Below are 13,157 nucleotides of genomic sequence, written 5' to 3'. Positions count from 1 at the left end.
TAGAAATAAATGAACTTTTTCATGATATTCTATTTTTTTAAAGGGTCTGTGTGTGTATATATATATATATATATATATATATATATATATATATATATATATCCATTTTCTGAGCCACTTCTCACTAGGGTCGCGGGCGTGCTGGAGCCTATCCCAGCTATCATCGGTCAGGAGGCGGGGTACACACTGAACTGGTTGCCAGCCAACCACAGGGCACATACAAACAAAGAACCATTCGCACTCACATTCACACCTACGGGCAATTTAGAGTTGTCAATTAACCTACCAAGCATGTTTTTGGGATGTGGGAGGAAACCCACGCAGGCACGGGGAGAACATGCAAATTCCACACAGGCGGGGCCCGGGATAGGATTTGGATTTTCTTTTCTTTTTTTCTTTTTGCAACCTGGCGCCGTACATGTAATAATGACGAGGTCGATAGAGAGCCACATCCTGACAGGTTGTTGTGGCCGAGCGGTTAAGGCGGTGGACTAGAAATCCATTGGGGTCTCCCCGCGCAGGTTCGAATCCTGCCAACAACGGCATTTTCCAACTTCAAGAAAAACTTAGATCATACAGCATGTGAACAGATGGAGTGTTCATTAAAGTCTCTATGATGATATTCACAGTGAAAAACCTAGAGAAACTATGAAGTCCCAAATGTGAGCTTGTACAGGCTCCTTTCACTTACAGGAATTCCGTCTTTGAACCAGGTGATTACTGGGGTCGGACTTCCTGTTATATCACACGCCAAATTGGTGGGCTGGCTCTGAACCACAGACAAGTTTCCTGATGCATCACTGTCACGGAGTGTGGGGGGCACTGGGAAGCATTACATGTGATTATAATAGGAGATCCAATCAGCAAAGGTTTTAGTGGTAATGAGCACATTAATTGGGTCAGTCACCATTGACTTTGAGCTTGTACTTCCTCTCTGTGGACCCAGCATCATTAGTGGCAGCACAGACATACTCCCCGTCGTCCAGCGGTGACAAAGATGCCAAAATCAACAGTGTGCCATCCTCCAGGATAGACACACCGGGCTCATTACCAGTCAGCTCCTGGCCATTACGCAACCATCGAATCACTGGTTTGGGAAGGCCTGCGTCAACAAGTGGAGCAAAAAAGGTTTTGCACTGTATTGTTGTGAAAAGCAGAGGTGACAATACTTAAGATATTTTTAAAGTACTGTAAGCGCCTTCACAGTAGACAATGTTCAGTAAATTGTGGATAAGCATAGGTGATTACAGTCATGTACCTTTGGCAGGGCAGGGGAAGGCGATACGTTGGTTTGCAATTCTCTCCTGTAAGGGACTGTTGAATGGGGGCTCCAATACTTCGACCACTGGGGGAACTGAAAATACAAACAGGGACAGTTACACACCACAATGTAGTTATCAAAAGAAGAGTGCAGACATCTTCCAGGGCCAAACTGTTAACAAAAGTAGATAAGAGCTCTTGTTTGTGTACTGTATGTGTGAGAGTGTGTGTGCATGTTTGTGTGGCAGCATTATAGAAAAACTACTAACTTATTACTGGTAATTTTCAGGAAATTTGAGTGAAAAGTGAAACCAAATGTCATCATCACACACACAATATACTTTTTGATACAGCTTTCTATAGAACCCATTTATATCGAGCAAATATACAGTGCCTAATGTTGTGCCCGTAAACAAGCCATGCATTGAAAACAGTATACCAAAAAAATTAAAATAAAGTCAAAAAATCCTGAAAATGGCCTGGCCCAACATTTTGTACAATGAGATTACAATCAGATTAGATCATATTTGAAACCAACCTTGTATTAGTAGTTGAACTTGAGCTTCATCACTGCCTGCAATGTTGGCTGCTGTACAGGTGTAAGTTCCTCCATCGTCCAGTCCCACTGGGCTCAAAGTGAGACTGCCGTCAGGTGACATTGGGCACCTCCTGCCATCCTTCGTCCAGGAAAGGGTTGGCTTCGGTACCCCTTGCGCTATACACAGAAGCTCGACAGGATGACCCATATGGACTTTCATGACCTTGGGACCAGTCTGAATACTCGGGGGCACTGATTGGTAGATAATAAAAGTCAAGATAATACATTTGATTCTCCCATCTTAAGTAAGTACATACTGGAAAAAAAGTATTGGAAAACCTGGCAAGAAATGAAAATAGAAAACAATGTTATCCATTTTACAGCCATAACAGCTTCTACTCTTCTGGGAATACTTGATAATTGATAAAGAAAGCACAGAATTGCTTTACACCTCTGGTTGATGAATTAATTTTTCCTCATTATGAGGTGTGTCCCAATGACTTCAAAATCAAAAATCAGCACCCCAAAATTATGCTCTGTACATACCATTGATAATTTTACCTTGTGACAGAATCACAAATAAACTAATAATGTAACATGGGCTTTTTTGCTAGTATTGTAGTGTACAGTATATGCTAATGTAAATTTACCCAGAACACTCAGTTCAAATGATTGAGTTAGGTTGCCAGCAATGTTGGAGGCCACACACACATAGAGCCCACTGTCTGACACTTTGCTCTCTAAGATCTTCAGTGAGCCTGAGAGGAGCTGGTTGTGCCTGAAAGGAACACAGACATTAAAAGCAAGTTTATTCATTAGACACAGTGCAAATATTAATGGAAAAGGTTCTCATACTCTACCATAGTACAGACTGAACAACGTTGCCTATTACACAACACTGTGCTCAGATCATGTATATGTTAAGTTAAATATTACTTCTTGTATTGGCGTCATATTTTGCATAGCTATGTTATACTATTTGTCCATACTATTTGTCACATGCGTCTGAAAAACCTCATTTTATTGCACAATACAGTTGGATTGCAGTGACAATGTGGGTATTCTATTCTAATATCTCTAACATACCAACAGTATCCACAGAGATTTGTGACTAATATTGCGTGGGGTCAAATATGTATGTATGTTTTACCTCAGGGAGTAAGGAGAGATGAGCTGCTTCTCCTTGGCCCAGCTAATGGAGGGTGGAGGGACACTGTGGACATCACATGGCAAAATTGCATCCTCACCCTCTATCACTGACATTCTCATTAGATCAGAGGAGCCACTGGCACCGCCAGCCTTGGTCCTAGGGCGGACTGGAAACAAAAACAAAACAACAAAAACAACAACAAAAACAAATGTGTATTGTACGCAGTCTTTCAGGTAGAATCACATAATGTTCCTTCAACCCGTTGACCCCAAGGTGTTTTTAAGGTACAGGACACAGTTGAATGAACTAAACATTTTTGGGCCTGATTCACAAAATTAGCTACTGAGCACTTTTTAAAAAGACTGTTGAATTCAATAATAATAATACTTCACAGACATACATACATATGATATTTTAAGATTTAAATAGCGTAATAGTATATCTTCATCATTACAATGACCTCATAATTCCCCAAATTTTTTAATGAACCTTTTTAAGAAAACATTTAATGAAATTATTTCAAACGTATTGTTGAATCAGGCCAATTGTCTGGAGTAAATGGGGTTTCCCAATATTTAAGAATAGTTAGCATTACTGTATTGACATTTAAGTACTTTCAGAAGTGTCAGCTTTAATGTACTGCATAAGCATTACCATAGACAGTAAGCTGAACTTTTCTCGAGGTGTGACCGGCAGTATTGGCAGCTGTGCAGAGGAACTCTCCTGTCTCATTTCCAGAGGGTGAGGCAATGAGCAGGCTGCTGTCAGAGTCCAAAGAGAAGGCTGGACCACCCAAGTTCACAAGTTCGCCACCCTTCAAAACAACCAAAGGGTGAATGGAAACACCCGCTACTCACGTCACTATACCAACGATTCAACTCAAAAGAAATTTGGACAAAAACAAATGCGTCAGACAATCAAATGAACATAAAAAACAAAGCTAGCGCGTATCTGCTGCATTGTGTGCTATTGATTACTGTATATATTGATTGTGGGACATACAGTAACAGGGATTAGCATCTTGTGTACTTTTAAGCCAGTTCACACAGGTAGTTTAATGGCGCAACACATGGTAAATAAACGTGGCCTCACACAGACACGCACGCATTTACCCATCATGGAATATTGAAATTCCAGAGTCGATTTACAGTGTAACATGGGTGGCCTCTGGTCATGTAATACTAAACAACCCCTAAAACTCGAGATATTGAATACACACATCCAGTATCTACTGCATCTTAGTACACAGAGCTCATCCTTGCCTAATACACACAAAAAGGTAACAGCTGTCACAATTTTAAGGTGAGAGGTGTGCCTACAGTATGCCTACAATATGTGTCAAATGGAATCAATGTGTCATAAAATGCTCCTGCATGTGGATGAATGTCTTTGAAATGATTTAATACGACAGTAGTCATGCCATAAAACTGGTTGACAGTGATGCAGAGAGCCCCAAAATGTCAAATTCCAATTCATGTTGTATACCATCCATCGATGCATTCTGTGAACTGTTTATCGTCACTAGGGTCAGGGGTGTTGTATACATTCTCTTTTATTATTCTGCTGAAGTAAAATGATTATTTTCTGTATTGCCGGTACGGCAACCAATTGGCATATTTTTGACATTGCTAGCTTACAAGAAGATTTCAGCTGAGACCTTTATCTGTGGCATTTCTGAATGTTGTCCATGTGCTTGCGAGTCTACATTGTCTCTAAGCTCAAATGTGAGTGTGAATGGCTGTTTCTATCAGCCCTGATACTGTTTGGTGATCCGTCAGGGGTGGACTACGCATTTACCCTATGCTTACTGGGATAGGCTCTAGGTTCACCTATGTACCTGAGGAGTATATGCTGTATATAACTATAACATGATGTTAATACCAATACAGACCTTAGACCAGGTGATCTTGGGTTTAGGTATTCCACTGGCAAGGCAGGGCAGAGAGATGGGTGTCCCCTCAATTGTGCTGAAAACTTGAGGGCCATGCTGAATGGATGGAATCACTAATAGCAAAAACAAAGTAGGAAAGTCATTGCAATATTTTTGTGGATGAACTATTTTAACATTATCAGGATGTCTTGCATCTCAGAAGCATCTGGAGAATGTCTTTCCTTCACGGAAGACATAGTATTGGCAAAGGTAATACATTTTCCTTTCTCCCCACCTTGTTACGATCCCATAATCGCAACCTGTTTTATTTTTCTACAGTCACAGAACACATTTCTTCAAGGCTTTATAGCCTTTGACATTTTTGGGGAAACAAAAAATAAATAAATAAAATGAATTTGACTGAATAAAAGGGTTTAATGCGCATATGACAGACAAGCTTCTATGGCATACTTTTGCATTTATCTTTGATGACTAATCTGGCTAACATTCTTTGAAACATCTCATAGTTTTTTGTTTTAGTCTTCACACACACACACACACACACACACACACACACATATATATATATATATAAAAACACCATACCATAGACGTTGACAGTGGTGGTGTGGTTGGTGGCCCCAACAACGCTCTCAGCCAAGCAAGTGTAGTCACCAGCATCGTCCAGCCGAACTCGCTCAATGTGCAGACTGCCATCCCTCCATATGGTCACATACTCATCTGAGGTCACCTGAAAATAGGCAGGTTTATAGGCTTTAATTTATATATGATACTCAAGTCAAAGAACATATGCATAGCAAAGAAAAAAAACTTTTATTTAACTTGTATTTATTGATAGTTGTACTTACAAGGCCATAGTTGTGTAACCACTGTCTCTCAGGCAGCGGATTGCCAGCCAACATTACACAGGGTAAAGTCACCTGCTGGTCTTTGAGCACACTGATCACCACCGGACTCATTGCAATGATAGGCGGCACTGCAGATAACGTTCAAGAAGTCATGGATTGCTTAGGACAATAGCAATTGACCATTGACCATGAAAAAGTGCATTCATGTCAACAGGGACCTTTGGGTTTTGTTCTATTTATCTGTGGCATTTCTGCATGTTGTCCATGTGCTTGCGTAAAGACTCTACATTGTCTCTAAGCTCAAATGTGAGTGTGAATGGTTGTTTCTGTCAGCCCTGATACTGACTGGTGATCCGTCAGGGGTGGACTACGCATTTGCCCTATGCTTACTGGGATAGGCTAACATTCTTTTAAACATCTCGTAGTTTTTTGTTTTAATTGCTCAGTGACTGTTTTTCTCAATGTCTTTATGTCTCAAAAGTGTTCTCTGTCAATTGACTGTCTGTTGTCGTACTGGAGCGGCTCCGACTACCGGAGACAAATTCCTTGCGTGTATTTTGAACATACTTGGCATATAAAGATGATTCTGATTTAAAGAATTGTGGCACATGTCACATCCTGAGATCAAACTAGCTAATAACAACTCTTGCTGCAACCCTCATGCTTAATTGTACACATATTTTTTTCAAATGATGTGGAATCCAATTTGATTTGAAGCCGCTGGCCATGAGTGAGGCTATAAGGAGTTTATATTTACAGTAAGAGGAAAAAAAAGATTGCTTGCTGTCGACAGAAAGTAATATAAACACGTGCATTTTCCACATCTGCTAAAAGTATGGACATTCACCCTTTGCTTCCCTGCAAAATGCAAAATGCAATTATATACAGTTGGAAGGAAAAGTTTTTGAACCCTTTGGATCTATCTGGGTTTCTGCATAAATTGGTCACAAAGTATGATCTAATCTTGGTCATAACATACTGTAGTTTTCTAATAGCACACACAAAAAAACTATATATGTTTGTATGTTTTTACTCAACACAATATCACAGTGCAGTTTTGAAAAAGGTGCTGTATGTCAACCTTTGGCTTCAATAACTGGTCGAGCCTTCTTTGGTAGCAAGTACCGCAACCGAACGTTCCTATAATCACAGAACAGACCTGCACAACGGTAAGGAGGAATTTTTGACCATTCTTCTTTCACTTCAGTTCTTGAGGTCCTGCTAAAGCATCTCAATCGAGTTGAGGTCATGACTCTGGCTGGGCCGCTCTTCTGTTGAAGTCATTCACTTGTTAATCCACTTCTGTCCTTTGGGTTGTTGTCCTGTTGCATCACCCATCTTCTTCCAAGCTTCAATTGGCAGACAGATGATCTTAAGGGCTCTTGAAAAATGTCTTGATAAACTTTCATTTTTCTGTCAATGATAGCAATCTCAGGGAGAAAGGCAGTCCCAGACCATGACACTCCGTCTATCTGTAGCAACGTTTTCTTGGCCAAAAATATCTACTCTTGTTTAGTGTTTTACTGATAGTAGATTTGGCAAGCAGAGACGTTAGCATGTGCCAGAGAGTTCTATAAGTTTATAAGCTAACTCTCAGTGTTTTTCTCCACCTCACTGAACATTCAGTGCTGTGCTCTTGCAGTCATCTTTACAGCATGGCCACTCTTCGGGAATTAGCAAAAGTGGTTAAATTTCTCAATTTCTAGACTAGCGGCACGGTGGACAACTGGTTAGAGCATCTGCCGCACAGTTCTGAGGGCCGGGGTTCAATCCCTGGCACCGCTTATGTGGAGTTTGCATGTTCTCCCCGTGCCTGTGTGGGTTTTCTCCAGGCACTCCGGTTTCCTCCCACATCCCAAAAACATGCATGGTAGGTTAATTGAAGACTCTAAATTGCCCCTAGTTGTGAATGTGAGTGTGAATGGTTGTTTGTTTATGTGTGTCCTGCAATTGTCTGGCAACCAGTTCAGGGTGCACCCCGCCTCCTGCCTGATGATAGCTGGGATAGGCTCCAGCACTCCCGCGACCCTTGTGAGGAGAAGCGGCTCAGAAAATGGATGGATGGATTTCTAGAATATTTTTCTAATGAACATAAAGCCTTTTAGGGATACGTTTGTGACCCTTTCCAGTGCTATGAAATTTAACAATACGCAATTGTAGGTATTCTGAGAGCTCCTTTGTGCGAGGCACATCAGGCAGTGCTTCTAGAGAATAGAAAACTTAGAACTGGCGTTTTTTTTTATAGGGCAGGACAGCTTTAACCAACACCTCCACTCTTATCACATTTATTGGACTCAAGGTAGGCTGACTCTTTCCTCCGATTGGTTAATAAAGTCATTAGACTCGGAGTACACATACATTTTATACCCTGCACTGTCAATGTATACTTGGAGTGTCCAACAAAAACAAGAATGCAGAATAATTACTTGTGTGGTAAGATTACTATTGCAACAGCACATCATCAGTAGGGTAAAACTAACCTGTCTCACAACAGTATAAGCCCAACTCACGTTCCCTATGAGTGGGTGAACAATCCAACGCTTGGTGAATTCTGCTTCACAATGATAGGAAGCAGGTGTTTGTCTATTGTTGTGCCTTCGATGAAGATCAGATCAAATTTTATGGCCAATTTACGCAGAAATCCAAGTAGTTACAGAGTGGTCACATACTTTTTGTTTTTCACTCAGCACCACACAGTGCACATATATGCAAACACCTATCTATTTGGAGACGGTACATGTTCACACAAACAACAATGATGTAATTTGTGCAATTTGTGACATACAAATGGGTGTTGAATGAGAAAAGGAGATTGTTTCCTTGGTAATACAAACTCACACACACATCGTGGCCACTAATTCCTTATTTTGACGACTCTACCCTTCCATTACCTGTATTGTCCGAAAGATATCTCGATGCATGTGCTTAGTTTTTTTTGTGTGTTTGTGTGTATATGTCCTCCATTTTCTGTACTGCTTATCCTCGCAAGGGTTGTGTGAATGTAAAAATGTTGACAAGATTATATTCCGATATATAATATATGCCATCGATGTGGTTCTGTAGCCTTTGACCTTTGACCTACATGAAAGGGTTTAGAGTGTTTTTACAGCAGAGGAACAGTCAAACGGAAACAGTGGTTAACAAGGTACATATGTTCAAGCGCTAATGAAGTAGCATGTGTCAATGCTCAAAGCGACACATTAAGAACAATTCTGACACTAATTTTGTAGGTGTTCTATTTAGTTTTAGGAATTGTACTCCACATACAAGATCTGTGAACCTGGTACATATTGACAAATGAATAAAATAAAACGAGTTACAGCATCTGCATATTTAATAATTCTTGTACCTACCCAGTCCGGTCACAGTGACGCTTGCTTGGGTTTGGATCTTGCCAAAATGGTTGTAAGCCTCACAGACATATTCTGTCTCATCCTCAACCCACAGTTCTGACATAGGAAAGGAACTGTCATGTGTAAATCCAAATAATATAGTTCACATGCAGTCAGTAAATGAGAAACTCACTGGTGATATGAAGACCTCCCTTGTCCTGAGTAATGGTGCTATGTCCGTGGTGCTTAATAAAAAGGGGCAAACCATCCTGTCTGCTCCAGGTGACCTGTGGATCTGGATAGCCTTGGGCTTGGCACGGTAGGGTCACATTGGAGCCGATGTCCACTGCCATGTTTAATGGTTTTTGGATGAACTTTGGTGCATCTGCAATGAAGTTGAAGAAGGCAGGGGTCATTACATTTAATCTGTGCAATATGTGCTACATGGAACCAAACTGGCCATTACAGTATATAAGGATTGTGCACTGACACATCAAAGAACTGTCCCAGTGACTTACTTGTGTCAGTTATACACAATAAAGCCCTCATTGTTTTATTTGTGTGCATGTGCAAACAATCCAAGTATATCTTTTATCGCTCTATAAAAGAACACACCACACAGCTAATTAAAATATAAACCAGGCATATTGTGCCCTTGATCTGACAATCTCTTACTACCAGTACAAAAAGGCATTTGCATTATTATGTACCCATTTCACACGAGTATGTTTTGGATGTTTCACTGATCTGTTCCACATCCTAATCATTGCTAGCCTACCCAACACCATTCCATCTGCCTGCCTTGAGTATAAACCAAGATTTGTCTTTGAGGAGAACACTCATCTACTGTGTAAAAGGAGAACACTGGCCTACCCTAATTGGTTGCGCCAACATACTACTATGGTCAAGAGTCCCATAAAGCTGACCGATACTTTCATAAAATGATAGGGTGACTGATCTCAGACAATATCTAAAGTGAATAACCTGATGTGATGTTCCTAGGCTTGTGGGGTTTAGACGGTTGTTTGTTGTGATACCTGGCTGGATGTACTGGCATATTCAATGTCTGAGGCAGCCTCCAAACATTCAGTTTAAAGACTGCTGCTTTTTGTGAACATTCCTGCTGTTAGCATGCCAATTACACACTCACTCAAAACCTGTAGCATCCGTGACATTTACTGCTATAAAGCGTTCAAAATGGGATAAAAGATGCTCATTGAGGTGTTGAGTTGCTATGGTACTGTATATCTTTCGCTAACACGCAACTGGTATCAAACCGAGATCACTGAAAAAAGACAATCGCCTTCCTTTAAATATGAATAATAAAGTGTGCTAGTTGTACAGTGCGTTACATCGGCATTCATATTCTTAGTTCATTCTGAACTTAATTGTTGCTCATACAAAGCAAACGAACAAAAAAAGAAAGGCAATAATTACCTCCAACATCAAGAGCAACCTTTCCTGATGAGGTACCGGCAGTGTTGGAAGCCACACAAGTGTAATCACCAGCATCCATTTCCTGGGTATTCTCGATGGTCATTATACCTGCCAGTGCATCGATGTCCACTGAAGACGTTGATTGCAATTTTACATCCCCTGGAGAGCAGAAGAGATTGCTTGACTTTATACTTATGACACAGCTTTACTTTCTTCCCTAAATATTTTTTCTTTCGTCTAAAATACATCCACATTGCTCTGTTTCTCTGTTTTTACCTTTGTACCACCAGATCTCTGGCTGAGGGATTCCAGATGCAGAACAGGCCATCGTGGTGCTTTCTCCCCTGCCAGTGAGAATCTCATCAACAGCCACTGTCACCACAGGAGATTCTACAGGGGAAGCAGTAAAGTAAGCACTGTACAGTTTTTGTCATATATCTTGTCATATGTGTATGTTCAGTAAATGTCTTTGCGTATCAGTTACCAATGTAAGTGAGGACGGAAACCATTGCGTCAGTTCCAGCTTGGTTGCTAGCCAAGCAGCCATAAGCACCTTCATCCCTCTTCTCCACATTTCTTATTGATAGCGTGCCATCAGCTGTCATTCTGTGTCTGAACAAAATTTGATTTTACATCTTAAAAAAGAGCCAATAGAATGTCCAAACTTTTCAAATAAATAGTGAAACTACCTGCTCGATGCCATGATAAACAAGCCATTGTGTGTCCAGGCCAAAAGGGGTGGAGGGTAGCCGCTGGCCAAGCATTTGATCTTCACCTCTTCTCCTGTTATAAACGTCTGGTTCCGAGGCTCTACTGAGACTCTAGGCACCTCTAAAGAGAAAATGACATTTAAAATTTATATAATCAAGCATTCTAATCAGGAAAACAGTATTCTACAGTATCTCATTCAGGCACTCATAAATTCAATCAAATTCAGTGTTGCTGCAAAAAAATAATCTTCCACAACCTCCTCATGTTGTCCCCAGACCTGGTAAACTGTGGAATCTTCAGAGACAAGCCAATTGATTCATGATGTGTCCCTCGTCCCTTTAAGGGTGTGTTCCACTCCAACTGCCAAATTCAGTCACTGAAGAACGCTTGTAGAAAGCACAGTGTGGGAAACTGTGCTTCCAGCAGACATGACAATTCCAGGGTGCGTCAAAGATGTGAGAAAGTGATTTCATCCTTTTACCGTTTTACATAGCACAGCATGGGGCTGTACACACCAGATTGCCATACGATGTGGGTCTGTACTTTTTGACCTTTGGCCTACATATGTCAGAGGGCCATCTAGGCTCTCCTCTCACTTGCCACTTTAAATGTATGAAGTCACCCTTGTTCACAGATGGCAAAGACACATTCTTTTGACCTAACTTAGCAGCATTGTGTCTTTAAAAGATGCTTCCTCCCTCCTTAGTTATCCACAAATCCACTCTCTGCCTTTCATCAATCAGTTTCCTAACTTAAGATTCTTCATTATCCACCTAACATCATCCATTTCACCTACTTACGTAAACTAGCCTGGCTGAATTTCCCCTTTTTATGATTTACCTCCAAATTGTGGTTAGAAGTGGGACAATAAAAAAGACAATCCATTCTTTTTTTTTACTGCAGATACTGTTATGGTACTATTGGCAGTTTCTGCCGGAGTACCCGGAGAAAACCCACACAGAACATGCAAACTCCACACGCGCAAGGCTGGATTTGAAACACAAAGGTTTTCACCACATTTGCTGTATACATTTGTCTGCACCAATTATGGGTCACGTTTCAAATGTAATATTTATGGATATAACAGCTGTACCACCAAAGTACTTTGATGTTAGTGATGTCAGTGGACATCACTGGACAATTGGACAATTTAGTGTCTTCAATGAACCTTCAATGAACATGCATGTTGGAATGTGGGAGGAACCAGGACAAACCCACTTAATCAGAATCAAGAATTAAGCAAGGGGAGAACCCCGGATTTGAATCCCCAAGCTAAGAACTGTGAGGCGGATGTTCTAACCACACGTCCAATGTGCCACCCAATATTATACGTATATGTAATGTAACTTGAACAGTATGTGAGTCATCTGTCCAATAATAACAAGAACAATTCTGTCTCAGTGCTGCAATGCATGCACACTTGAAAGAAAATGGCACATGGCATAACAGATGCTTTTCTTTTTTGTTGTTGTTGTTTTTTTTAGCTTAATGTGAACCTACTATCAAGTCCATATTCTGTCTAGTGTTGTGGGTCATCAGACCTGACCCTCTTCAAAGTGAGGCAAATGACTAGGATGGCAAAGACTGGGGGGTAATTACAATCCCCCCAGGGCTTGCTGACAGCTGTTTGAGAGAAGGAGTGGGAGATGAGGCACACACAAATTTTATTTTTAAAAAAGCATAACAAAAGAGAAGAGACTAATTAAAATACAAACATGCATACAAAAAGCAGGGAGGTTGAAAGTTATAAAGGATAAGCATCAAAACCAGGCACAAATTGTAAAGGAGGAATTTTGTTCGCACAATATGGCCTGTGAATAAACTTCTTATGGGACTGGCAGTTGTATAACAAAGTAACTACAGTTGAAGATGTTAGAACAGATTTTTGTTTTTTCTCCCTTGTTCTTTCTTGGCTCCCTGACTGTCCATAATGGGTTCTGGCAGAGATTATCTGATACTAGTAGATTTAATAGCTACTGTATATTGTATG

The 13,157-nt window shown here is 40.6% G+C and overlaps 1 protein-coding gene and 1 non-coding gene across 2 annotated transcripts in view; one reads left to right on the top strand and one right to left on the bottom strand.

Moving 5' to 3' along the window:
* hmcn1 (hemicentin 1) overlaps nt 1–13,157 on the bottom strand; it is an 82,658-nt gene that overhangs the window by 41,369 nt on the left and 28,132 nt on the right. Inside the window, exons 12-27 of the mRNA XM_061779921.1 lie at nt 11,146–11,287; nt 10,941–11,068; nt 10,733–10,846; nt 10,457–10,615; nt 9,213–9,404; nt 9,041–9,136; nt 5,688–5,815; nt 5,425–5,569; nt 4,840–4,952; nt 3,603–3,762; nt 2,949–3,114; nt 2,449–2,576; nt 1,799–2,050; nt 1,259–1,354; nt 908–1,102; nt 692–822 (exon numbers count right to left, since the gene is read on the bottom strand). Coding sequence (XP_061635905.1) covers nt 692–822; nt 908–1,102; nt 1,259–1,354; nt 1,799–2,050; nt 2,449–2,576; nt 2,949–3,114; nt 3,603–3,762; nt 4,840–4,952; nt 5,425–5,569; nt 5,688–5,815; nt 9,041–9,136; nt 9,213–9,404; nt 10,457–10,615; nt 10,733–10,846; nt 10,941–11,068; nt 11,146–11,287 — 2,345 coding nt within the window. The remainder of the gene's footprint in view (nt 1–691; nt 823–907; nt 1,103–1,258; nt 1,355–1,798; nt 2,051–2,448; nt 2,577–2,948; nt 3,115–3,602; nt 3,763–4,839; nt 4,953–5,424; nt 5,570–5,687; nt 5,816–9,040; nt 9,137–9,212; nt 9,405–10,456; nt 10,616–10,732; nt 10,847–10,940; nt 11,069–11,145; nt 11,288–13,157) is intronic.
* Nucleotides 461–542, top strand: trnas-aga (transfer RNA serine (anticodon AGA)). The gene has a single exon. It is a non-coding gene; the product is annotated as a tRNA-Ser (tRNA).

This window comes from Phyllopteryx taeniolatus, chromosome 7 (assembly GCF_024500385.1).
Source record: "Phyllopteryx taeniolatus isolate TA_2022b chromosome 7, UOR_Ptae_1.2, whole genome shotgun sequence".
Taxonomy (NCBI): Eukaryota; Metazoa; Chordata; class Actinopteri; order Syngnathiformes; family Syngnathidae; genus Phyllopteryx; species Phyllopteryx taeniolatus.
The sequence above is the reverse complement of the archived record's forward strand: the minus strand, read 5'-3'. Positions and strand labels throughout refer to the sequence as shown.